Source organism: Myodes glareolus, chromosome 6 (assembly GCF_982192425.1).
Source record: "Myodes glareolus chromosome 6, mMyoGla1.1, whole genome shotgun sequence".
NCBI lineage: Eukaryota > Metazoa > Chordata > Mammalia > Rodentia > Cricetidae > Myodes > Myodes glareolus.
Genome location: NC_142031.1, coordinates 56,466,335 through 56,492,849, shown reverse-complemented (window position 1 = coordinate 56,492,849; position 26,515 = coordinate 56,466,335). Strand labels below are relative to the sequence as shown.

General features: G+C 47.7%; 1 protein-coding gene across 2 annotated transcripts in view; it reads right to left on the bottom strand.

The window, feature by feature from the left end:
- The window catches only part of Asap2 (ArfGAP with SH3 domain, ankyrin repeat and PH domain 2), a 155,909-nt gene that overhangs the window by 86,376 nt on the left and 43,018 nt on the right, over positions 1-26,515 (bottom strand). For both annotated transcript variants that reach the window (XM_048439776.3, XM_048439778.3), the window contains exon 2: positions 12,270-12,342. In XM_048439776.3, coding sequence (XP_048295733.3) covers positions 12,270-12,342 — 73 coding nt within the window. The remainder of the gene's footprint in view (positions 1-12,269; positions 12,343-26,515) is intronic.

Here is a 26,515-nt window from a genome sequence, read left to right as displayed (position 1 = left end):
CAAGAACCCACAGGCTGGCCAGCCTAGTCAAAAAAGGCAAGCTTCAGGTTTAGTGAGAGATCTTGTATCAAGGCAATAGAGGGAGACAAGTGATGTCCTGTTGGCCTCCACATGCACACCAATGACACATCCCAGACAGACAGACAGACAGACAGACAGACACACACACACACACACACACACAAAACGGTGGACTGGGAGCTAGGTGTGGCTCATGCCTAGAATCCCAGCACTGGAGAGGCTGAAGGAGAAGGATCACTGTGAGTCAGAAGGCTAACCTGAGCTACACAGTGAATAGCAGGCAAACCTGGGCTATAAAATCAGAGCGACCTCTCAATTTAAAAAAAAAAATCAAAACAAAATTGGGAGAAAAAAAGAGCTGGGGAGAGGTGGGGTAGAAACAAGGCAATGACTAAAGCTTTAATCGCTAGTGCAAACCTGTTAAGACAACAAGGCGGAACAGCACTGCCAGGAAAAGAGGAAATCCTCCAGTATCGGAGGCCACAGAGGCTTCTGGCAATTTCCTCCTGAGAACCCCAGACAGGAAGCGACTAAAGATGAGCTGGGGGCTGCCTGACTCATGCAGGGCCTCCGCCTGGCTAGCGCTGCCTGAGCCCAGGTAAGGACACAGCAGGCAGCTCTCCTCAAGCCACTAATTCCCAGGGGTCCTGGGGCCAAAGTCAGGAAAGGACTTTTGCTGCACATGATGGACAAAATTTTGCATTCAATTGCATCTTTTACTGGAGAAAGCCCTCCTGTTGGTCAGGCAATGTGATGTTGCTTTTAGCCTTTCCCCTTTGGATTTTATTTCATCCCTCTGGGGACACAATTCCCATGACTTACAATGATGACCTAGTGAGACATTCTACCATCCCACTTCCAGACCCCAAGCCAAGAAGTCAGGACAACTCCTGGGTTTGGTGAGAGACAATCATAGCACCTCCAAAGTCAGTTCAAAGCCTCACTCAAGAACTGCCACTGCTATGGAGACCACACTGGGGAGTAACCTTCCATCTTGTGGCAGTTCTGCCGGATCTGTCAACTGAGGAGACAGGTTCAAACTCGGCAGGGTGATGTGGCCTGTGCCTTACAGTAAAGGCAAGCAGTGCCGATGACAATTTGCACCACCAATGGCTTTTCACCTTCTGGCTCGCAGAGGCACCAAATCCACAAGAATGTTCTAGATTGTCTCTCCAGGCCTGTCTGATGTAGAGAATTTGGGGGATGCACATACCCCATAAAGTCCGAACTGAAGACGTCAGAGCCCAGAGAAGCCTCTCAGTTTCCCACTAATCAGAACTATACCCACGTGTGTGACTCAGGCTGAAGCTCACAGGCTAAGTCACAGGCTTGGTGTTCCTGTGATTAACGCGCCAATCAAGGCCGACAGGATTCCCTCAGCCAGTCTCCAGGGTGCATTCCAGTCACTGTACTGAACCACCAGAGACACTGGGCTGGCAGCCAGAACCAGAACTAACGGAAAACACCGCCATCATCAATCCCCATCATCATCTCCTCTCCAATCTGCTGCTAGAACCTTCCAAGGAGCAGTTCACAGTTACCTTTGTATTTCAGTCAAAACCTGCTCTCATGAAACCATCTTTTAGGAAAAAAACAATGCATCGGAGTGGTGGTGCACACCTTTAATCCCAGCACTTGGGAGGCAGAGGCAGGCGGATCTCTGAGTTCGAGGCCAGTCTGGTCTGCAGAGCAAGTTCCAGGACAACCAGAGATACACAGAGAAACCCTGTCTCACACATGTCCTCTCCCCTCTAAAGCAGGAAGTCCTGAGCTCTTCAGCACCCCTCAAAGACGAGCTTCTGGCCCTCCTATTCCAAGGTTCTTCTTATCACTGAGTAGGACGACGACCTTCACACTCCCCTGAGGTCACCTAAGGCACAAGGTGCCTCTTTCTGAACTGTGACCAGCCAAGACCACTTACAGATTGCTCAGCAGGATGGTCAGGCTTGGGGGAGCTGTATGCAGGACGCTCCTCCTCTGTGTACCCTCACCATGACCTAACTGGGCACTAGCTACCCTGCCTGCCAAAAGTCAGTACCTAACTCAGGTGCTTCCTTAGCACACTACCTGGCCGACAGCAAATAGGTGACCATCTGGTTTTGTTATCACTATTCTACCACTAAGCTTACAAAGGCCAACAGAGTACACGCTGTTTTATGACGTTACAATTCACTATTTCTTTTTAATCACAGAAATGTGTGTATAGATTTTGTGTCATGGATTTCATCGTATGCCTTCTCCTTCCTGCTGTACAGACTAGTCATTCCAAGCAGCTGGTCCAGGCTTTGTAACAGGAGTTGCTGGTTTTTCGGCACAATGGGGAAGGCAACAAACAACGAACATCTTTTGCAAGGATATCCTTCCACATGAAATTTTGATCTCGATGATGTGTATTGCCCAAGAATTTCTGAAAACTCCCAAGGGTCCATTTTCGGTACCACAGTCATGTAGCAGGGTCCCAGCTTTCCAGCATTCTTGCCTAACTCTGAGGAGGACAAGTTAGAAAACCACGCCAGATGTGGTGCATTCTTAATATGCAATAAAACATGGATTCCTAAACTATTATATGCTTCTCACTAATGAAAACAGGGCCACTGAGGCAGCTCAGCAGGTGGCAATGCCCGCACCAAACCTAATGACCTGAATTTGATCCCTGGGACCCAAGTGCTGGAAGGAGAGACCAACTCCCACAAGCTGTCCTCCGACCTCCTGCTAATGCTGGTGCAAGTATGCATGGGCACACATGCATGTGAGCACGCACACACATACACACACATGCACACGCGCACACACGTACACCACACATACCAGAGCGGGGAGCCTTGAAGGCTCACTTTCTTCAGTAGCTGAAGACAGTTAAAGTGTCACTAAAATTAGCCTTTCCTCCTCCGCACTTTTTATTTGGGGATGCGACAGTTTCCCCAGGGCCTTCAGATTCCAGGTAAAGAGGACTGCGCTCCCCCTAAGAACACTGGGAAAGCAGCAATTCTAGAAGTGAAAATGAAAATCTCCTGCTGCTTCCCCATTGATGGGGATGAATTTTCCCACCCGCTGATGTGTCAAACACAGATGAAAAATGTCAGCTTCCACTTCCCAGCACCGAGGAAAGCACCTTTACAATGAGACAGAGTATGGGTAAAAAGCAAAAATTTTTAAATACATACAAACGAGGGTTTATTTATTTATTTATTTATTTATTTATTTATTTATTTTAAGAGGCCAGGTAGCAGTCCCCTGGGTGGGGAAAAGTTACAGAAACGGTTTGAACAAATTATCATAAAAACCAGTTTCATGAACCTGTTCAGACGGTCCACAAAAGGCATCCCTGAGAGAGTAATTACTTGCTACTGCGTAAGAAACCCAATGCTTAGTAGATTCAAGGGACAGACATACAGATACCCTCCTGGCTCAGGACAACTTAGTAGACTTCTCACAAACCAGCTCTATCCGTGGGGCTCTGTTTAATTAGCAAACACTGAAGTTCCAAGCAGACCTGTCAAACCCAGACTCCACAGGTAGGGTTCAGTCGTGGTTTTAACCAGATTTCCCCAGGGCAGGGGTTCTTAACCTTCCTTTTGCTTCAACCCCAAAATTGTTTTCATTGCTACTTCATAACTGTAATTTTGTTACTGTTATGAATTTTAATGTAACCATTTTTGGACACCAGAGGTTTGCCATAGGAATTACAACCCACAGATTGAGAACCGCTGCCTGGGGCCTCCAAAACATAGCTTGTAAGGCAAGGACTGGCAAGTTTAAAAAAAAAAAAAAAAGAAAGGAGATGATAGCTCATGCTTTTAATCGCAGCACTTAGGAGGTAGAGGCAGGTGGACCTCTATGCGTTCAAGGCCAGCCTGGTCTACAAAGGGAGTTCCAGGTCAGCCAGGACTACACAGAGAAGCCCTGTCCTGAAAAAAACCAAAACACAAAACCAGACAAGGTTTTATGGGCTAAGTGGCAGTACTGAAGCTTTTCTGTAAGGGGGGGAGGGGTAAGAGGATAAAAACCATTTATTAGCTCACAAGCTGTAAAGCAGAGGTGCTAACTCACCAACAATACAAAGAATGCCATTAACACCCCAACTATGTTTTTAGACTTGACCCTTGACCTCCAAGGCTTGTGCTCAATCAAGGAGGGAAGATATACAACTCTCAGAGGCGTGAAAACCACACAAAGACACACAAGCAACAGAAAGCAGCATTTAACATGTTAATGGAGCCTGAATATTAGGGATCCACTAATGTGGGGTTCACCAGAAGAGTGAACCATCAACAAAACTGCTAAGAGGTGCATGAGGGAGGGAGCATGTCCCATCCCCTGCACCGTAACCCCAGGAACCCGTGAGTACTGTAAGCTGCCTGACGAAAGGAATTAGGAGTAGATGAATTAAACATGCTCACCTAGCTGAGATGAGATTATCCTATATAACAGGGCATAAGGGTCAGCGAGATGGTTCTGCACGTAAAGGCATTTTTGCCACCAAACCTGACAACCCAAGATCCACTCCACTGCTAGGGCCCACATGGTAGAGAGAACTGAATTCCTCAAAGTAATTCTCCAACCTTCAACACAGGCACTGTGGCACACAGCCCCCACCCTGCCACACACAAAATAATGAATCAATGTTGTTGTTTTTTTATTTAAAATACTTAAATGTGAAAGGGGAAGGCAGGAGACTCACTGTCTGCTGTGGGACTGAACACTGTATCTCCAAGTTTGAATACCAAAATCCAAACCTTCAGTGCGTTGACATCAAGAGATGGAGCCGCTAGGAAATCAATCACTTTAGATGAATTAAGAGGGCAGGGCCCTCGTGGAATTGATGCCCTTATGAGCAGAGACCCCAGGGCACTCGCTTACTGTACCCCTGCCAGGGAGGGCATCCCACAAGAATAACTGTCGGCCATATATGGTGGCCCATGGAGGTGGAGAGGTCTCTGTAAGCTCTCAGCCAGTCCAGTCTACACAGCATGTTCCAGGTCAGCAGGGCTACAAGGTGAGGCACTGTCTCCTATAATAAACGAAGAGGGCCCACCCGAGAGTCTGACTACAATGGCAACCTAATGGGGAACTTGCAGTTTACAGAACTCCAATAAGCTTCTAATGTTCACACCACGGGTATGTGGCATTATGCTGTGACAACCAGCGCAAACTCTCAGAGGTCACCTGCAGAAGACTCCACTGGCCATTTGTCAGCTCCGTAGATACGGGGGCTGAGAACCAAGGAGTGCGGGTGGCCTCTAGAAGAAACAGGCAAGGGGAGGAACCTTGATCAAGGCATCGGTCAGATCTCAGTACAGGGAGACCCGCGCTCCACATGCCACCTGCAAATCTGAAGGAAGAATCTGCGCTCCACTAAGCCTCTGGGCAGACAGAAACGTGCTTCAGAAGCAAGAGGAAACAGGAGTCAAGAAGAGTTTATTCTGTCGGGCGTCAGCCTGAGGCAGACTTAGGGCTGGGAAGGTCATACTCAGGTAACTAGAGTTGGGGAGTGCGGAGGGAGACACACATCATCACCACATGCTCAGGAAGCAATGCACGTAGCCAAGTCTCAGTAGAGACAAGGCTGAGGTCAGATATTGACAAATCCCAAAAGAGGGCATAGGGCAGGCCAGGCACTAAATGCTCAATGATTCTCACCGTTGTTTTGAACACAAGCAAAGAGACCATTCTTTCCAGACAAGCAACCATCCCGGGTCACTAAACCCTAACATCAGTCACAGGGGACGCCTCTTTCAGGACCGACAGTCTTTGGAGCAGAAGCTGTCCGGGTAACGTGTACCTAGCCAACTGCAGTAGCCAGCGCTTCACCCCTCACTCACTGTCCTGACTTCCTGTCGAGGAGTTCTAAAAAACGAACCACAGTGCAGGAGTTACAGAGGAACTTGACAGACTGCTGTGACCAACGCCAACACCCGGAGGAAAGCGTGGTCTCCTCAGGTGACTTTCCAAGTAGATGACACCTGTTCTCAAATAAAGATTCTAAGATAAAACTCGGGCTTGGAAAACAAAAAATTCAGACTCACAGTCTTATTAGGATAATTCAGACTTGGTGTGATGGAGGTGATGGACACAGGATGACAAATGCAGAAGACCCCCCTCCAAGGTCAGGGGCACAGCCAGTTGGCCGGACAAATGGAACCTCAGGAAGACACAGACCCACACAGTCCCCAAGAACTGAGTAACTTCCTAGCTCTGTTAGTTAAGGGCTTTTTGACAGCAAACAAAGCCCTTGGGGTCTTGGGGAGAAGCACCATTCTGATCATGCAGAGTGTACATGGAGGGAGGGCAAAAAATGGCGCGATTAGGAAATGGTAAGGCTACCAATGATGGGCACGTGGGCACAGGGAGGGACCTCTGATAGGTGGCCTGAGCCCAGGAGATATATAGAAGCCCAGGTCTTACCGGGTTCCTGGATCGCCCACTAAAGATGGCAGCTGTAGCCTCAGGACTGAACATGGAAAAGACCAAGGGTGATGTCCCCTTACAATAGATATTTGTACACTGAAATTATTGGGTGGCTCTGGTGGCACTGTCTACTTGTGCTCCGCCCCCGTTTCCATCCCTCTTCTGGACCTCCCTCATCTTTCCCATGTCTGAACGGAGCTCATGTCCACAAATTTCCATGTGAATAAGGGGAATTCTGTTAGATCTTTAAGCAGACACGGCAGCGCCTCTGTGTCTTTATTTTTCTAGAATGCTTCTCGGAAGACACGAGGTTTACGGTCCACACACAACAATGCAAGTCAGGGAGGTAAATAAGACAGGTGTGGACACACCACGGTTCGCCTCCAGACATGCGCACCACACAGATTATCTCTGATTAACAGCCTTTTCAACACGTGATGACAAAATCATTGTTTTCAATCTGATCAAAATACACTATCCTTTTTATACGGCGTGCATAATTGAATATTCCTCAAATTACAAACTCAAAAAGGCCCAAGTGGGTCCAATTTTTAAAAAATTAAACTCTTTGTGAAATCTGGGATTTCTCAACAAAATTGAGCATCCCATCCCTTACTGAGCTCTCAGTCTCCTGAGGAGCAACAGGATGCTACACACACTCCAGGTGGGCAGTGGCAGTGTGCCAGCAGGAAAACAGCATGCTGGGGAAACCTTTCCAATACCCTGGGAATAGCTCTGATTGGCAGGACCCTCCTGTCGTCTAAGAGGAGCAGTTTGTTGTCCAGGTTAGCTCATACACAGTGTTCAACAGGTAAGAATCAGCCTGTTCTTTGCACCTGATTACTGGACCAGAGAGAAGCCTGGGCTCTTTGTAGGTACTGAGGCTCCTGACTCAAGTCCATCATCTCTGTCTTACTTAGGCCATCTCTAATTTTGTGGGTGGTACCTTCTGGCAGTGACCAGGACGTGACGAGGTCCGAGGGAAAAGCTATTGTTAGGTCTGGCTACCCAGCCCTTTGTGAGAGCAACTACTCTGTGTCAGGAGCTCCGACCTCACACTGAAGACCAATTGATGTAGGAGGTTCTTCTGTTTGTGTGTTGCTTTCATTGGTTGAATAAAGAGACTGCCTTGGCCTTTTGATAGGGCAGCCCTCAGACAGGTGGGGAAGACAGAACAGAATTCTGGGAGAAAGAAAGCAGAGACAGGCAGACGCCATGTTTCTCCTGCCCAAGACTGACGCTGGTTAGACTCATGCCAGTAAGCCACAGTCAAGTGGTGATACACATTAATGGAGATGGGTTAATCAAGATGTGAGAGTTAGCCAATAAGGGGCTGGAGATAATTGGCCAGGCAGTAATTAATTAATACAATTTCTGTGTGATTATTTCGGGTGTAAGCTAGCTGGGCAGGATGGAACAAAGAGCCCTGCTCCCCATACTACAGAGTGGCGCCCAACGTGGTCGACTAACTCCACGTAAAACCTGAGAGGGCTTTAAAAGGAATTCTAGACACAAATATAGAGTTTAACACAGCTTTTTGCTGTGTGCTGGTGGGGTGCCGCAGAGAAATTTTCCCGACTCAGCAATAGCAGCAGGAAAAAAGCCATGCCATTTTAAAACAAGGCTTTCTGGGCCCTGCTGCCATTGCAAACTCCGGCTATGGCACATTTGTGGACTCGGATGTTTGTGTGCCCACTTAGGGTTGGGAGTAAAGTAGCTGAGACTATGTCCGTGGCTCAGCTCTTCCTGCCTGGGTAGGCAACTGGATCAGGTCTATTAGAAAGTGGTGGTTTTGAAATACCAGTTTATGGGCTGTGCCGCCATTGTGATCTCTGTCTGGTTCCTGCGGGAGACAGAGAATCTGGATGGGATTTTTGTGAGTAAAGTGCTACGACTTGCTTGATGGCAAAGTAGACTGCTGTGTGCCTGTAACTGTGCAGCTCAGGGGCACCAAATGGCTCTGAGGCGAAGCGACTTGTGCTGAACTAAGGCAGGGACTATCGTAATTATCATAATAACAGCGCAGTTAAGGTTTAGACTGAGCAGGAAACACGTGGTACCCTATTACCCCTGCATGGTGCAACTTAAGTTTTTAAGAAGTGCTTAACATTTTAAGAAATACTCCTGGGGGACTGGAGAGATGGCTCAGAGGTTAAGAGCATTGCCTGCTCTTCCAAAGGTTCTGAGTTCAATTCCCAGCAACCACATGGTGGCTCACAACCACCTGTAATGAGGTCTGGTGCCCTCTTCTGGCCAGCAGGCATACACACAGACAGAATATTGTATATGTAATAAATAAATAAATAAATAAATAAATAAAAAAGAAATACTCCTGGATAGTAAAGAATTACAGATTCACAATAGGACAGATTCAGACATAAAAGACCTCTAAATGGGTCATACTGTTAGATAAACATAGTCTTGGGAGAGAGAAGAAAAAGAGTATAAAGAATCATTAAAAAAGTTAATGTTAAAAGAAATAAGGGTAAAGTCTTTAAAGAGACAAAGTAGAGTGATAGAGTAAAAATAAGCCACATAAAAATGGAAAATTTACAGAGAGTCTGGATTCTTTGTATTATTGTGTTTTCTTTAAATTTTTTGACTGTGAAGGAGCTAAGTACAGAGAGACATTTCATTGTATGGGCTAAGCTAAACCAGCATATATATTCTAAAGGTATCATGACTTCAGAATTTGGGTCTAAGGATTTGATGCTTTGGAAAAGAGGTTCTTCTTTTGTTTTCACAGAGGATGAGAACCTATGGATTGCCTCCAGACCAATATGGTATGATAGACCACACCCTTCTGAAAGGTTGCTGTAAACACCCTCAAAAATTTCTTTGCCCAACTGCTGACTGAGATAAATCTAGCACATAGATACACCATGAAAGACCTGACTAACAGAACCCCCATTAAGCACGAAGCAGTTTGGAGAGAAATAACTGTGCTCATATTCCCAAATATTGTTTATAAATGTTCTTTTACATTTAAAGGGGGATATAACATAGAGATGAATAATTTGCATTGGTATGGATTTTGCTTTATTGATATAAATTTAAAGTCAATTTTGTTATATGTATATGTATTTCTGATTTTGATTAAGGTATTGTGATTGTGTAGTTCATTTAAAAATGTAAGGTATAATTAGGAAATATAAGTTGTTAATGGATAATCATCAATAATAGTCAAGCTTGTAGTCATGTTAGTTACATTTTCTAGATATACAGAGATATATTTCAGTTAGATAGGCATTCTTCATAACTTTCAAAGACTACGGAATATGGCATTTAAAATGTTTTAATAACTTAGGGCTTTTCATGACAATCAGACATGTCTGCTCCTGGCAGCACCAATCTACTTCAAGAGGAAGATGGGCACCGAAGAGGCTCCTTATGGAGTTTGTTAGTCATCTGGACAAGAAACTGCTCTTGCCTGGACTGTTGCATAAACTGGACATGAAGAACCCACAGAGAGAGGACTGCTAAACTTGCCTAAAGGTGAGATGATCCTTCAGGGTTCCTGTTTCATGAAAGAGTCTGCAAGACATTCTGCAGGATACAAAAGAAAGTGACTGAACTGCCTTTGGAATTTCCTGCTTCATGGAAATGTCTGCTGGATACTATGGACCTGTAGGCTGAAGATGGATGCCCCAATGGTACAGAAAAACTTTGGGTGACTATACAGGTAGCGAGATGTCTCTGTCATTTCTAGAGTTTGAAAGTTGCTTATTTCTTGTTTACTTAGATAATATTATATCCTTCTGGAGTCTTTGATGGAGTTCAAGAATTTATAGTTATACTTGTTTTCCTTAGTTATGATAAAAGATAAAGTAGATATAAATATTGTAACTATAATTCTTGCTTGATAACTGCTTTGTTATATGTAATTTTACTATGTTAAAGTGAAAGCCTTTCTTTTTTGTTTAAACAGAAAAGGGGAAAATGGTGTAGGAGGTTCTTCTGCTTGTGTGTTGCTTTCATTGGTTGAATAAAGAGACTGCCTTCGCCTTTTGATAGGGCAGCCCTCAGACAAGCGGGGAAGACAGTACAGAATTCTGGGAGGAAGAAAGCAGAGACAGGCAGACGCCATGGCTCTCCTGCCCAAGACGGACACTGGCTAGACTCATGCCGGTAAACCACAGTCAAGTGGCAATACACATTAATGGAGAAGGATAATCAAGATGTGAGAGTTAGTCAATAAGGGGCTGGAGACAATGAGCCAGGCAGTAGTTAATTAATACAATTTCCGTGTGATTATTTCAAGTGTAAGCTAGCCAGGCAGGACGGAACGAAGGGCCCCGCTCTCCATACTACAACCAACAGCTCTCTTAGAACTCTCCAGGCTTTCAACTCAAGATCCAGGCTGCTCAGTCATCCAGCACCGTGGACTGAGCAGCCACTGGCCCTCGGCCTCTCTGATGTGCTGACAGTCTGGCTGGACTACCCAGACAATATTGTGTAAAACATAACAACTCCCCTTCGTCATGTATGTTCCTTCTATCCATTCTGCTATTCCACAGAGCACTGCTCAAGGCACACGCCTTCAATGGAGGCAGCTTTTCAGACTCCGTACCATCGTGGCTTGTTGCAGTTGGTGCCTAGGATGAGCAGAGGGTGGCGCCCACAGCCATGTTCATACTATGGGGGGAGGTGTTAGGTGGGATGTGAGCTTTCAGGCTGTGCCATAGCCTGATGACATCATCTTGTCCTCCTGCTCCAATCAGTAGACTATTTTTTTTGTTGTTGTTGTCTTCTGAGACAGAGTTTCTCTGTAGCTTTGGAACCTGTCCTGGAACTAGCTCTTATGGACCAGGCTGGCCTCAAACTCACAGAGATCCACCTGCCTCTGCCTCCTGAGTGCTGGGATTAAAGGTGTGCGCCACCACCATCCAGCTCAATCACTACTCTTGACTAAAAGGAGACACACAAGGTACGGATACCTGTGGGCCTGAACGCCCCTCCACACCCTACGTGGCATCCAAACTCTAACTTAGCAGGGTTGCTCTCCCACAGGCTGGCCAGCCTTCTGTTCCAGGATCTACTAATCCTCTTTCAAGCCTCTGCCACCATCCCTATTTCTGGCTTTTGAAAGCTGCCACCTTCTTTCTGAATGAAACTACACAGACATTTGGTGACTTTTCAAAAAAAATATTTTCTATCATTAATAGGATTTGCGCAGGGCGGCCCTCCCACCATCTGTGTGGCCTGCTGTCTTTAAGTCAAAAGTTTCAGGGACTGGTGTTTTGAGACAGTGTCTCACGCAGTTCAGGCTTGCCTCTAACCGACTGCATAGCTGAAGATACCCTTGAACTTCCGAGCCTCCTGCTTCCACTTTCCTGAGTTATGATCATGGGTGTGTGCCACTGTCTGCTGAGAACCAAACCTGGGCTTCACTTCATGTGCTAAGCAAAGGGTCTAGCAACTGAGTTCTCCCCAGTTCTGAGGTGAATTTACTTTCCTTCAGTGCATGTATAAGCCAATCAAGCATTACCTGGCAACTGGTGGACTTTGTGTGTTTACTCATTTTCTTCCCAGATGAGGAAAGAATAAGAGAAGTGAGAAAGGCAGAGAGATTTCTGCCCTGACTCACAGCACAGACCAAACAGCAGCAGGCAGAGCTCCTGTCGCCGAGCCTGATGGAGTGGGTTCACGCAGTGGGGCAGACAGGAGACAAGAGGACTCTCCCTGAACCAGACAACAGGCAATAAATCCTATTTCTGGACAGGTATCCCAGCATCTCCAGTCTGTATGTTCAGTGGGGGAGGTAACCAGACAGGACTTTAAATATAGAGTGTTTTAACTGAGAAACTCCCCCCTGCCCCAAGGCAAAAGTGAGGACTTACCCAGCCCGGAGATACTGATTGCCTTCACAGATTTCTTCATTTTGTAGAGAACCATCCGGTCCACGTCCAAAGCCTAAAATACAAAGACTATGTGAATTAAAGCATATTTGCACATAGATCATAACCACAGACAGCAGCCGTGAGAACCTTCTGGGAGTCCTTCTACAAGGCCCCAAAGCTGCTTCTATGGGCTGAGGCTTTGCCTAGTATAGAAAATTTGTACACTTTTGATATACAAAAGTGTACCAAATAGCAGTTTTATTGGTATACAGAAAAACATCTCATGTGTCTCTGCCATCTGAAGCATACAAGCTGCCTCTGCCCACATCACCTGCTGAACACAGGACTCTACAGAGAGGCGAGTGAACCTGGACACAGGGCTCGACCACATCTGGACTGACCCTAAGCCCTGTCGGCCCACCTCCCCTTGAAGGAAAGGGCAGTCTCAAGGATACCAAGTGACCCTCCCCACAAAGAGCATCCCAACAGCCAAGTCACGGAGTCAGACCCGCCCCATACAGATGCTGCTCGGTGTTTTGGATTGGTGAGCCTATTAGCTGTGTTTAGGAGGCTTAGTCCTAATCCCCTCCAAGTCTCAGATTTCTCTTCCAGAATTCAGCTGTAACAGCTTTGGCAAGGCCGAATGATCCAGCAAACACTCGCATGTCTGGTATCCAGCAAATATTTACAGCACAGCTGTCACAGGACAACAGCAAATGGTGTGAAAGATATCTGCATATAGTAGGTGCACAACAGTGTGCACACATAGTAGGTGACCAACAGTGCACCTATAGTAGGTGCTCAACGGTGTGTGCACATAGTAGGCGATCAACAGAGTGTTCACATAGTAGGTCATCAACAGTGTGCACACATAGTAGGCGCTCAACAGTGTGCACAGCAACTCGTCGACCCCAGGCATTTAGTCACAGTTAAACTTCTACTGAAGAGGCAGAGCAAACACTTTTTCCCTTTTCCCATCACTCAGTTAACAGCTCAAAAGATCAAAGGCCACCAAATGCTTGTGACAGGAGGGTGCCCACACCTGGGAGCCAGGAGAGTGAGGCCAAGTAAGGGTGACCTGTCATCTAAAAACATTGGAAAGCCAGGCCCCTGAATCCGCTCCCAGCATCGACCTTTGTAAGTCCTCATTCTGACGCTGCCGTGGCTGTTTTCTGGGGTGTTAGAAACAGATGAGATTGGAACTGACAGTTTTAAATGGAACACTGATCAAAAGGCACCAGACAGGGTAAAAAAGGAAAGAAAGTTCTGATCACATCAGTGTGTGTTTGTCTGAACCCATAGGATGTACTCACTGAGTGAAACTTAATGTACATCAAGATCAAACCCGGAATTCTAGGCAAACACTCACAGAGCTATTTAAACAAACCAACAAATAAATAAATAAAGACAGTCTTGCTATATTATACAGCTCAGGCTGGCCTTGACTCAAAAATTTCTTATGAGCTGGCTTTTCTGTATATGGGGAAAGATTTTAAGTGTGGTATATGTACCCCAGAGAACTCCCCACTACCTTAGTGCTGGAGTTACAGGCACCTGCTATCACACCTGGCTTTTTGTGGGATCACGCTGTGTGTGTGTGTGCACATGCGCATGCACACATTTTGGGGGCACACGCCTGTGGCAATCAGAAAAGGACACTTTACGCCCTCCTCCGTCACTTTCCACCTTATCCCTTAGAACAGAATCGCCTTGGTCATCTGACTCCCGGGACCCATCTGCCCCCACCTTCCAGTACTGGGGTTATTATGGCTATGCCTGGTATTTTTATGCTGTGGGCTCTGGGTTTTTGGGTTTGTTTGTTTGAACTCAGGGCCTCATGTTTGTACAGCAAATTCTCTCACTTACTGGACCATCTCCCTAACCCCCACATGAACTCTTAATGCTCCTGGGCGGCCACATCTAACACACTCTTGACCTTGAGACAAAAGCAGGGATTTGGAAACAGTAGGTAAGCCACAAAAAACTGCCCTGCCCTCTCTCCCCAGGCCTCCAAGCAGTATTCCACAAGGCTGTGTTTGCTCAGGCTGTCTCCGAAGCGCCACGCCCCCGTGTCAGGGAAGAGAGCCGGACAAGGTGAATCAGGATGCTGTCACTGTTGGGAGTTCCCACCCCTAGTCGCAGACCCTTGCTGCAAACACAGCTGATGAGCAAATATGCAGTCCAGGAAGATCCTCCTCCAAACCTCCTCACAGACGGCAGAGGACCCCTCAGCAGCAGGGGTGAGCTCCTTGGAAGTCAACTCTTCCCAAAAACGCTTCCTCAGCATCCTAAGGATAACAGCCCAATTTGAAGAAGCCATAGGACCCTCCCTGCGCTCTAAGCTCTCCTTGCTCATCCGTCAAGCCCCTGAACTGCCACCTTCACTTCTGGTGATCCTCTGAGTTCTCAATGAACTGCCTGACGCTCACCCAATTCGCTGTTTTCTTCTGCTTCTAAGCAGTGTTAATTGCCTTCTCTCCCTGGAATATCTTCCGGCCTCTTGACCCTTGATCCCAGCTTCACAGGCTGGCTCACAGGCGTCTGGTTCTCCAGCAAAGCCACGCTATCCCTCCACCGGGAGGGTGAACCAGTCACTCATCTTAGGATGGCCCACGGCATCTGTGCTTGTTCCCGGTTTCAGCTGAGATTGACTGAGCACCTGGTACGTGCCCAGTACGAAAACAGGGAGTATTGGTGAGAAAACCAAGACAAGGATCCTGCAGAAGACAAACACCTCCACACACACAGAGACGCAGACTGGGAGGAGCAGAAGGCCAGGACTCACCTTGCACACTGACCTGCTTTGCCAACCTTGGACGCCGCCCCGACACTGGTGCTGGCCCCGTCCGTACCTTAGCGACTACTGAGCACCCTGGAACACTTGAGCACACTGGGTTCTGAGAAATAACATCAGAACTACCTTCGTGGCTTGTTACTTGCCCCAGTGCCATACTCTAAGGTGAGGGGCTGGTGTGTGTGCAGCATTAATAACTGACTGCACACCAGAGAGCCCCGCCAAGAAACACGGCTCTGTACCATGCCATAGGGCTTCTCTGACGAGAGAGAGAGAGAGAGAGAGAGAGAGAGAGAGAGAGAGAGAGAGAGAAGCACTGTAGTATGTCAAAGTCACTGGGGGCAAGCAGGAAAGGATTCCAGGAAAGGCCTCCCAAAGATGAAGGAACTGGTTGAAGCCACACTGGTTTAGAAACCAGTCAGGCTCCACCTGGGCGTTAGATTCCTGAGTGACCAGCTAGAAACCTCGCCTGCTTCTCTAGGTCTCCAGTAGAGTTAAGCGCTCTGCCACTGGTAACCCCAAGTCACAGGGTACATCTGTGTCTGTGGGGTATGGCTGAGGCTGGAGGAGGTCACCTACTGAGGTAACAGGGGCTGGTCCTGCAACCAGCTGAACAAAAAACACCACACAATGCTTTGAAAATTACAGCCCTATCCTATCAAGGACAGCACAGAAGTCTTGTAAAAATACGCCTCCATCTCTGAGTCCTTCTGTCCCTATTGTTGAAGGGGAAGCCGTTTCCGGCCTCAGGAATGAGAAGATAAACAAACGCTGGCTGCTGCTTTTCCTGGTCTATTCAGCAGAGATTGAAGCGAAGGTGAGTTTGGCGCATGGCGCTTGGTGGCAGAGGTAATTATAATTAAAACCTACACTAGGGAAAGGCGATTCCCTCCCTGCTCAAAACTGCACACACACCCCCATCGCCGCATATTTATAGATCATAAGATTAAACCCAGTCAGTAGAAGTGAGAATGATTAAGACAAAAAAAGTCTTGCATCTGTGATTTACACAAAGCTTTGCCAAAACCTTAAAGCAAGAATACGAATAAGGCTTTTGTGGGCTCCAGAATCCTAAGGCACCTGCAACGTAGCTGAGTCTTCTAACTGTACCTCACCTCCCACCCCTTCTTCTGCAACTCCTCAACCCAAGAAGGACGATGAAGACAACCGGCACCAAAACGTGCGGACAAATCACAGGCGCACGGAACTTGCAGAAGTCAATGAAGACCTAAGCAGGGCGGGCCTGGCCCATAGCTGATGTCTGGCCAAACCCTATAAACTCTGAGGGGCTGGACTCAAGCTGACCTCTAGTTTATAAAACAAGCTTAACAGATTAAATTTATTGCATAAACAAGACTGCAGGGATGTGTCTCAAACATTTCCAAGGCAAATAAATAACCGCTGGAGTGGTAACCGGAGATGGTGAGCGGGGAAAGGGAGCAGAGACCATGAGGGCACGGGTCATGATAGACCCACCGCTAGAAAGACCCTCACAGCCCCAGAGGCGGCATTTTCACACCTGGCTGCCCCGCACAGTAAGCAGCCATAAGCTGCCAGGGATTCTATTACAACGAAAAACATGGACAGTTCACTTTGGCACACCTTGCTGACTCCTGTGAGAGTTTCAGTCACATAGGCGTGTGTGTGATGGTCCCAGAATGTCATGAGGCTCTTTCCTCCTCCTCTGCCTCTGCAGGTCCCTCTGTGCCCATGAGAGCTGTCCTGGAGTGACAGGATTCACCAGGCAGCCAGGCCCTCCTGTTCCGTAGCTCCACAGCGACACCCCCTGTCACGCACTACCTTCTCAGTGGTGTGAGATCAATCCAACTCCTCTTTGCGGTCCACAGTCCTAGCAAGCAGGTACCTGATGGCAAACTGGGTGGAGGGGCAGCCTCCACAGTCTGTGGAAGGAGATGGTTTGGTTCAGGGGTGGGAAACCCATGAGCCACAAGTGTAAGATGCCCCACCTCTTGCCTGTTCACAACCTAACAGTTTTGACAGGTGGACACGTCTAGTTGGATGTGGTGATGTGTGAGGGAAAGCTCGCTCTGACTCACCCCCCTAAAGGAAACATTACCCCAACCCTCAAAACAACCATATTCTTCTCAATCACGGGCCTTGACTATTAGCTTTGTTTTGAATTTCACTCTAAATATTTGTGGAAATTTATTTAATTACCATCTGGCCCTTTTCAGGAAAACTTTGCTGCCTCTGACTCAGACGATCCTTGCAAAGCATCCGTCCATGGCATCAGCCAGACCTGTCTGTTCCACTGGCCCTGGCCTAGACGCAGTAGCACCAGTCCACGGCCAACCTGGTCTAGCACCCTGGGATCTCAAGGGGAGGTAACAAAGGGGTCAATGTCCTTCCTGGAACCCAAAGATAATGTTCAAAGGGCAGGAGACCTACAGACCACAGCTGTCCCTACTGGAGCTGGCCCCATCTATGTTCTCCCTGCTTCGCCCACCCCTATGTATGATGGGCCAACTTCAGAGGAAATGACACTTTTGAAAGCTAGTTGATAAACCCAAGCACACCGCAGGCCAGATTTGCAAGGATGGTTGCGGGCATCAGTGGCAGGACGGTCTCATCACACATCTGACTTCGAGCAAAGTACAGTGCATTAAGGAGAGTGGCAAACATTTGCGGAAGCCATCGGGGACGCACAGAAGCTGGACAATAATGGGCCTCCCTCCTTCTGGGAATTAACCGAGGCCGGGAGAATAACAGGTGTCATTCAAAATTAAGATCAAATTCATGCCTGAGCCAAACTGTAGCTGTGTGAAATGTGTGTGCCTCAGGACAAGCGAGCAGGGGCACAGGCGGCTGTTTTGTCATGACACAGAAGGATACACACACAAGGATACACTAACACTCTTCAAGACAAACCACGAGTCTGTTGGGAGTTAACACTACAAACCACACTACACATTTGTACCAAAAAGGCTACAGAGCTATGGGAGAATGGCCTTTGTGTACATCATACACAAACGATTTCGACAAAAATGTTAAAAACAGAATACACGCGATACTGTGCGGTAAAATCTCAAAATGAAAGGCAAAGCCCAGATGCACCACTGTGCAGTGGCTAGCAAACTGCACGCCTACTGGCGGCCTTAATCTAATATTAAAGTATGTGACGCCGGAGTACAGGCAATGAAAACTAAATGCTCGCTCCACGTGTGCACGTACAGGACTCCGTTCCTATCGCAGCCTGGCTAGTGAGCGCTCCCTGACCAACACACGACATCACTTTACCAGCTCGCTGGCCACAGGCTGCACCCAGACACAGCTGGCCCAGCAGAAAGGTCCTCCCTTGCACAAACAGCAATGTACACAAGCAGCAAGCAACACACTCAGGAGAAGAGATTATTAACTAGTTTAAAAAAAATCACTGAAAGCAGAGAAGGCACCAGCTTCATTATAAACCAATTAAACACACATACATAGCACACATACACAGCACAAATACACACACACATACACAGCACACACAAAAAGCATGCCAGGCATAGTAATGGTAACTCACTCTTGAAATCCCAGCACATAGGAGGCTGAGGCAGGAGGATTTTTGCAATTGAGGCCAGCATGGGCTACAATGTAAGACTAAAAACAACAACAACAACAACAAAAATCTGAAAGCAAGAAGAAAAGATAAGAGCTGGAAGGATGGCTCAGCGGTTAAGAGCACTGGGTGCTCTTCCAGAGGACCTGGGTTTGATTCCTAGCACCCACATGGAGGCACTCAACTGTCTGTAACCCCAATTTCAGGGGTCCTGGCTCCTTTGCAGACCTACATGCTGGCAAACCACCAAATGCACATAAAATAAAAATAAATAAATCTTTTTTAAAAAGAAAAAGAAAAAAAACACACACAGCACAGTAACAGATTGGCCTGAGAGCATTCATTATGCTTGGAGTTCAGGCAAAGACAAAGGGAAAGGCTTTCAATACCCTATACTTTGTCTCCTTTTCTATTATCCTACCACTGAGGATTTGTTTACCTTTGACCACAAAAATACATGGAAGGAACAGATTAAACAATAAAGAAAACAGCAATACTCTAAGCTGCATATTCCCACATATAAAAATAAACACAGAGACTCCTTGGTTAGGCGGTACAGGAAGCCGTCACGTGGCTCCGGAGGAGAGGTAGAAAATGGTGCCAAGAGACTCAGTTCCTGGCACACTTTGAAAGATTTACCAGGGTGTACTTATGTATTCGTTTATTTAAGGATAAATAAATGATTAACGTGAAAACAGCTCCGTGGGACGCAGAGGAGGGTGAGCTAATCCAGCCTGCAGGCAGAAACCTCGCCCAGAAGCTCTCTGGATGTGGACAGAGGCCACCAGGGCTGGGGGCGCAGGGCAGCCAGGAAACACTGACCAATCAAGAGGTCAAGTGAGTCGGCCAACGGTGGGGAAACCCCAGCAGAAGCAGCCCTGGGTGCTGCCTGCACATGGCGCTGGCTCCAGGTTTGGGGACACAGTGGGGACCTAATGTCTCACCTTCACCCCACCATTCCAGAGCTGAAATCTACTTCCCTCCCTTTGCCACAAATTGGTTCTACAAAGACATTCTCAGTAAACGCTTTCTGAACTGAAAAGGTAAACAAGAGGAAAACCTAAAAGTGCCATCACCTGAAACAATCAACCATGCCGAACTGCTGGCCTAGGCCGCTGTCCACTGTGACCCAAGGCGATGGGTCACTGGAATGACCCAGTAAAGACAAGAACACACCCGTCTCCAGACGACCCACACATCCCAGCAGAAATGCTGGGTCAATGAGGGCAGCTTCAGTCTCACCAAGTTTCAAAAGCAACTACTTAGGAGACTGTCCCCTGCAGACACCAACGGGGACACATCCAGCAGCTAATTAGACTACGCTATAGTCTACTATAGTCACTACGCAGAGAAAAGGAGACAGACGCCCTTCAACCCAAGCTTTGCCGTGCTTCATATCTGATTACCGAAAGGGACAAGAAGCCTCCGAGTGGCTCAGGAGAATAGGAAAGGGGACTTCCCTTGCACAGCAGCCACACATAGGCTGCACGGTGAGGCTGTTGGCACAGCCTGCATTGGGCCCTTCCCAGGGAGGAGCCAGCGGGATACAAGATGCCCTGGACAGTCCAAGGTCCTGATGCCTCTGGCTCTGACAATCCCAAGTACTCCAAACGACAGCAGAGCACAGAGGTGGGGCAGGAAATGAGCAATAACGGTAGGAGAGGAACCATGCACAGGCCAGGGGCCACCACTCTAAAATGTGCCCAGTCGTTACTGAAGAGACAGGGGACTCAGACAGACACAGAGGCTGGGAAGGGGACCATAAGCTGGTGGCTGGGGTCAGCCTTCTCATTCTTCCCTGTCCCAGAAGACAATGGGATCCTAGGCCAGGTTGAATTCCCCAGGAAACTAGACTCAAGCCAACGTCCTTTCAGTAACATAAACAGGGGTCTTCAGAACCAAGGAGAGATTTGCTTCCTGAGGTGATGCGGTCTGCCTGGGGACACCTTACACACACACCACACACCGTGGCTCTACCCCAGGTCCCCATCTTGTCCAGCGGACCAGGTCCCACAGATGATTTCCTGTGGTCCACAAGCTGTCATAGGTGTGTTTTATGTGTTCTCGCAGAGGAGCATCGTGCAACTGTGACCACCGGCTTAAAGCAATGGGCATGTACTAAAAATGAGTAAAGTGATACTGGATGCCTTTGATTAACAGGGAGCAAAGAGGATGTGTGTGTGTGTGACTCTTGTGTTTCTCCATCCTGACATCAGACAACTGAGACAACAGTCCCCAAGAAAATGGGAATTTCCCCAGGAATCTGTGGCCTTGGAAGAGCATCCCCTGGCTTCCTAACCTGAGAATAACTTAGCTTATGTCCTCAGCTAGGGTAACCAGAGTAGTGTTCTACATACAGCCAGCATGGCAGCAGACAGCACCAACCGGGTGTCCTCCACTTCCCAGAGAGGCATGAGCTAAAGCATTCCAATTAAGGTAGCTGTTAGGGACACACCGCCCATCTAGGACTGCCCTTATCATCAGGATAAATTCTTTCCAGATCAGAGAAGTCGTCTCCAGAAATGACAGCCACTGGAACGTGGCTAAAGAGGAGGTGCAAACGTCAAAGGAGGAGTCCGGGGACGAATTCGGTAGAACGCCGTCTTCTAGACAGGATGCAGCCATCGCATCCACGAATCCACTGCGGTTCGGTTTAGAGGCGAAAGATGGAGCCAAACGGATCAGCTGATATCCTGTCAGGCAGCACTAAGCGGACTTAGCAGATGAGGGTGATGGTGGTGCTGAAGAGAAGGGGGAGGGGGAGGAAGAAGAGGACGGCAACGGAGACGCGATGAAGGTGGCAGGGGGTGTGTTAGAAGGGTGGGGTGGGAGGGAGGAACTGGAGGTAGATACGATCAAGATACGTACACTGTGTACGCATGGAATTGTCAAAGAATACATTAATAACAAATAAGTAAGAGCCACAAGCTTTCCTAGCCAGCTCACACTCCCACTGGCACACTTTCAAGAACCAACCAGGTTTGTTTTTTTTTTTAATTCCATTTATATTTAAGTTTTTCTGAACACTTCCTGACGTCCCTTGAAGGCTTCCCACAAGGGCCACAAGGAATGCCCTGAGCCAGCCTGGTAGAAGGAAAGCCCCTTGTCCTCTTAGCCTTAAAATCATGTTAAACAAGTAAAATAGAGTCTAAAGTGCCGGAAGACATGCAACCCTCGTCCCCTAAGTCAGAGACTCCATGTTGGGGTACACCTCTGTGAAATAAGGCTCCTAGCAAACTCCCCCTTCTCATGACTCTGGGATCTTTCTGTGCAAGGAGGTCCAGCCAAGTCTGTGCTCCCCATTCACTCTCCCTCTGCAGTACTCACATAGGAAAGAGGGGGGTCCCCATCATTCAGGAAGAAATGATGATGGCTCACCCATGCCTATCCCATCCCCCTGCCCCCTACCCCACCAAAGCCCTTCAAGTGAACCACAAGGCAACAGTACCACTTAGATGCCATCCTCAGAGACACACACTAAGATATATAATTTATATGTAAAATATAAGTGCATAGTCTAACAAGACAGTTAGGGGGTTCAGGCCAAGTACCATACGGCGGGTGACACTATGGCCGTTTGAACCCCATCAGATGAGGAAATACAAGGTTAGCTTGCAAAACCCTCATTCACTTTCCCAACACAAAGCAGAAGAAAATGACTGAAATGACTTTAGAGACTCACCCCAGGCTGTTTATTTGGCTTTGAATTGATCAAAAGGTTTAGAGAGCCGCAGCAAATTTAGGAAAAACATGAGCCAATTCCCACCATTCTATTCCTCCCTGTTTCTTAACAGTGTCCCTGCCAGAGCCAGGGGGCCCACAGGCAGCCCCCACCTCACCTTTGTTGCTCTCTCTAGGGCCTGAGGGAACTAACACTTTCTCATCCCACTCCTGAGCTCCCCACACCTCCTTTAAATTACACACACACACACACACTGATCTCACTGATAGCTTAACAGCCACAGGAACAAGATGCGGACTGTAGCAATAATCTAACCCTAACCCTTTAGCAATAATAAAATGTTATACTCTTTGGACTCTTTTGGGGGGTCCACCACTCAGCTCCCAGACAAATCACACATGGAATCTTATTCTTATTTATAAACATCCGGCCTTAGCTTGGTTTGTTTCTTGCCGCTTTTCTTAACTTATATTAACCCGTGTACCCTTTGGCCTCTGTGTTTTTCCTGTTCCCTTATTTCCTTAAATCTTACTCTTACTCCATGGATTACTGTGTAGCTGGGTGGCTGGCCCACAATGTCCTCCTCCCTCTCAGGCTACTACTTCAAACCCCTCCTCCCAGTTTTCTCCTTCTATCCATTCTCTCTGCCTGCCAGCCCCGCCTATTCTTTCTCCTGTCTCGCCATTGGCCACTCAGATCTTAGACTATCAGGTGTTCCAGACAAAGTATCAAAGTATCACAGCATCACAGAGATTAAACAAAAGTAACACACCTTAAAATAATATTCCCAACAGTGGACAGAGCAGTCCACTGTTTTTGCCCCCAAGAGTGACAAAAATCCCTGTTAATCGTTAGATATATTTATTTTTAGCGTATCTATATGTGTGTTTTGCCTGCATGTAGTTCTATGTGTCACATGTACGCACTGCCTGTGGAGGACAGAAGAGGGTGATGGATCCCCTGAGAGTGGCGTTAGACAGTTGGAAGCCACCATGTGGGTGCTGGGAACCAAACCCTGGTCCTCTGCAAGGGCAACAAGTGCTCTTAATATCTGAGCCATCTCTCTAGTCCGTTCACTTATTTTTTTTATTAAAGTTTTTGGCCGAAAACCACCAAGCCTTCAGATAATATCCCCACCCCACCCTCTCCCCTTCCCCATCCCCCGAGGTCGCAGCACAGAGGAGCACAGGCCATGGCACAGAAGAGAAATGTGGCCCAGGCTCGGTGAGTAGGAGCCTGGTGAGGAGGTTGGAGCAAAAGAAAGGCAGAGAAGCAGGATCGGGATGAGGCTGTGGGCACAAGGCTAGGCCCGGGGCAAAGGTAAGGGGTCCCTGTCACTGAGAATGGGACAGACGGACAGGAAGTACAGCACAGGACAGAGGCAGCACCTGGCTGTGCTGTGAGGGTAAGCGGGGCAGTTTACTTTCCTCACTGGAGGACACAGGTCCCTCCCCAAGGAAAGGCTTGGGCCATTATTTATACTTTTTGTTTAAATAATGAAGGGGGAAAAATAACCGGAAATCCTAGGGAAGAAAACAGAGAAAGTGACAAGCAATGGCTGAGCCTCCTCTCACACAACGGCACAAGCAGACTCCCTTCTGGCTAAGGGGTCATCTGAAATAGCTGATGACAGAGGAGAGGCCCCAGGGTCCCTGAGAGGCTGCAGGACACAATGCCTACCCACCTGAAGCACATTGCCATCACTGCGCAGGTCCTGTGGACAGCAACCAAGGACAAGCAAGCCCCAGTTCCCAGGTAACAGGCACAGGGAGCAAGGATGGACCAGCCCCAACAGGCAAATTCACAAGGACTAACATAATGCTGCTGTCTTTGATCCAAGGGGCTTACAGCAGGAGGTAAGGGACCAACACAGAAGAATGGTCGGACACAGACACACTGTAAAGTGTTTCTCAAACCATGACGCTATAAAACTAACATGGAAAGTGTTTGCTCCACCTCAAGCACCATGAGAACTTAATGCCTCCAAGATCTACAGTTTGGGCTGGATAGATAGTTTGGGGAATGAAGGCAAAGGCACTCTGATGTGGGTGTCCCCTCTGTATGCTGTGATTACTATTAATGAATAAAGAAACTGCTTGGCCTGTTGATAGGGCAGAACTTAGGTAGGCGGGGAAGACTAAGCTGAATGCTGGGAGGAAGAAGGCAGAGTCGGGGAGACACTGTGGAGCTGCCAGTCAGATATGCTGAAACTTTGATGGTAAGCCACTGCCACATGGCAATATACAGATTAATGGAGATGGGTTAAATTAAGATGTACGAGTTAGCCAATAAGAAGCTAGAGCTAATGGGCCCAGCAGTATTTTAATTAATATAGTTTCTGTGTGGTTATTTTGGTTCTGGGTGGCCTGGACGAACAGGCAGCTCCTCCTACAGCGATCAATCAGAATTCAACACCCGGGACCCACATGGCAGACAAACAAAGGGAGCCAACTCCCCTAAGTTCCCTCTGACCTCCTCATGCACATTGTAACACACACGTGGAGGAAATATTAAAATTACAGTTTAATACATGATGTAATGGGTTGCTTCGCCTGAGGAGGGGGAAATCAATGACTAGTTATTACAAATTCCTGAGAACGAGGAGGAAGTATAAAAATAAAGTCAATAATGGCAGAAAGTACTTTTCCAAACGTCTACTGTATTTCCCTGGCTTGGGTATCTTGAAATACACAGCAAAAGAGAAAACTCCGATGAGTACCACTTGGCCGAAAAGTCGGGGCACCGTCACCAACCCTATTGGCACAAGGCGAGTGACAGTAACTCACCTTTTGTCCGTGTGACACTTTCAATGCATGACATGACACAGGCATACGGTAACAATGCCCCAACCGAGGCTCAGAGGGGCCACACCAAACCCCTCTCCAAACAGAGGTAAGGAGAAGCCAAAGCAGCCCCCGGATTTCCCGTTTTCAATCAAATCCTCTGCCGTGTTCTCTCAGCAGTGCTGTGTCCTTACCGCTCACAGTAAACTGGGAACGTGAAGGAACACCAAATCAAGAAAATAAAGCTATTTAATTGGGGGTGGGACCCCTGGAAATCCTGTAGTCGTCCTAAAGTGCTTACTAAGCAGACAAGCAGCTCCTACCATGGCCTGAGGTTAGGGTGAAAGAAGACCCTGCTTTCAGAAACCTAAGACTTCCTGAGTCATTGAATCTTCTAATAGAACTATGGAAGACAAAGGTGAGACCATGGGTGCTTCTTCCAGGGCAGGGAGCCAGGTCTCTTCCCTGACGGACACATGCTCCAGCAACGTGAGATGAACAAAGCGTACAGTGCTGCTGTGCTTTATTCATGCATGCCTAACACTGCTGTGACTGCCTCTAAGGAGAGACGCCCTGGAACACCACTACCCCCCACCCCCACCTCTCTCTCTCTCTCTCTCTCACACACACACACACACACACACACACACACACACACACACACACCACATACATACAGAGACATCCCGAAGAAAGTGACAAGCTGTTAACAGGCAGGCAGGTTGCATGAATGGAACCAGAGGGGCTGTGTCAGCCCCTCCCAGCACATGGTGCGATAGAAGCCAGAGATAGATGGAGGAATAAGGGGACCCGTGTCTCCTTGGACCTCTGCATGTGGTGGATTCGAAGGCACCCCTGCTAGAACAGTAATTGTTCAAATGTGTGACATCCCATCCTCCAAGCTGCATAGTGAGAACACAGAGGCCGGTACCATTCGTCTGGAACTAGCAGCGTGGTGCCAGTGGCCCACACTATGCTTTCCTTAGTCTTTGAATTACATAAGACAGAGATGAGTCGGGTTTGCACAAATAAGTAGGAACAGATGGGCACAGACATCCTTTGTTTGAAAAAACGGAAACGTTCTGAAGTAGTAGGAAATTGGTTTCAACTCTCTATCATGGAGCATGTCCTTGTAGTCCCTATTGTAAATGTACTGGACAAGAAGCGCCTGGAAGTCCCTGCTGGATGACCTGTTATTATCCCAGAGGATTGTAAGTCAGGCGTTAATTTCTCTGAGCCAACAGTCTGTGTTGTGCTACCTCATATACATATCACATACTAAGAGATACACACGTACACACCACACCCCCACATACACATCACACACCACACCCCCACACCACACACAAACACACCACAGAAACAAACACACATACACACCACACCCCCACACCACACACAAACACACCACAGAAACATACA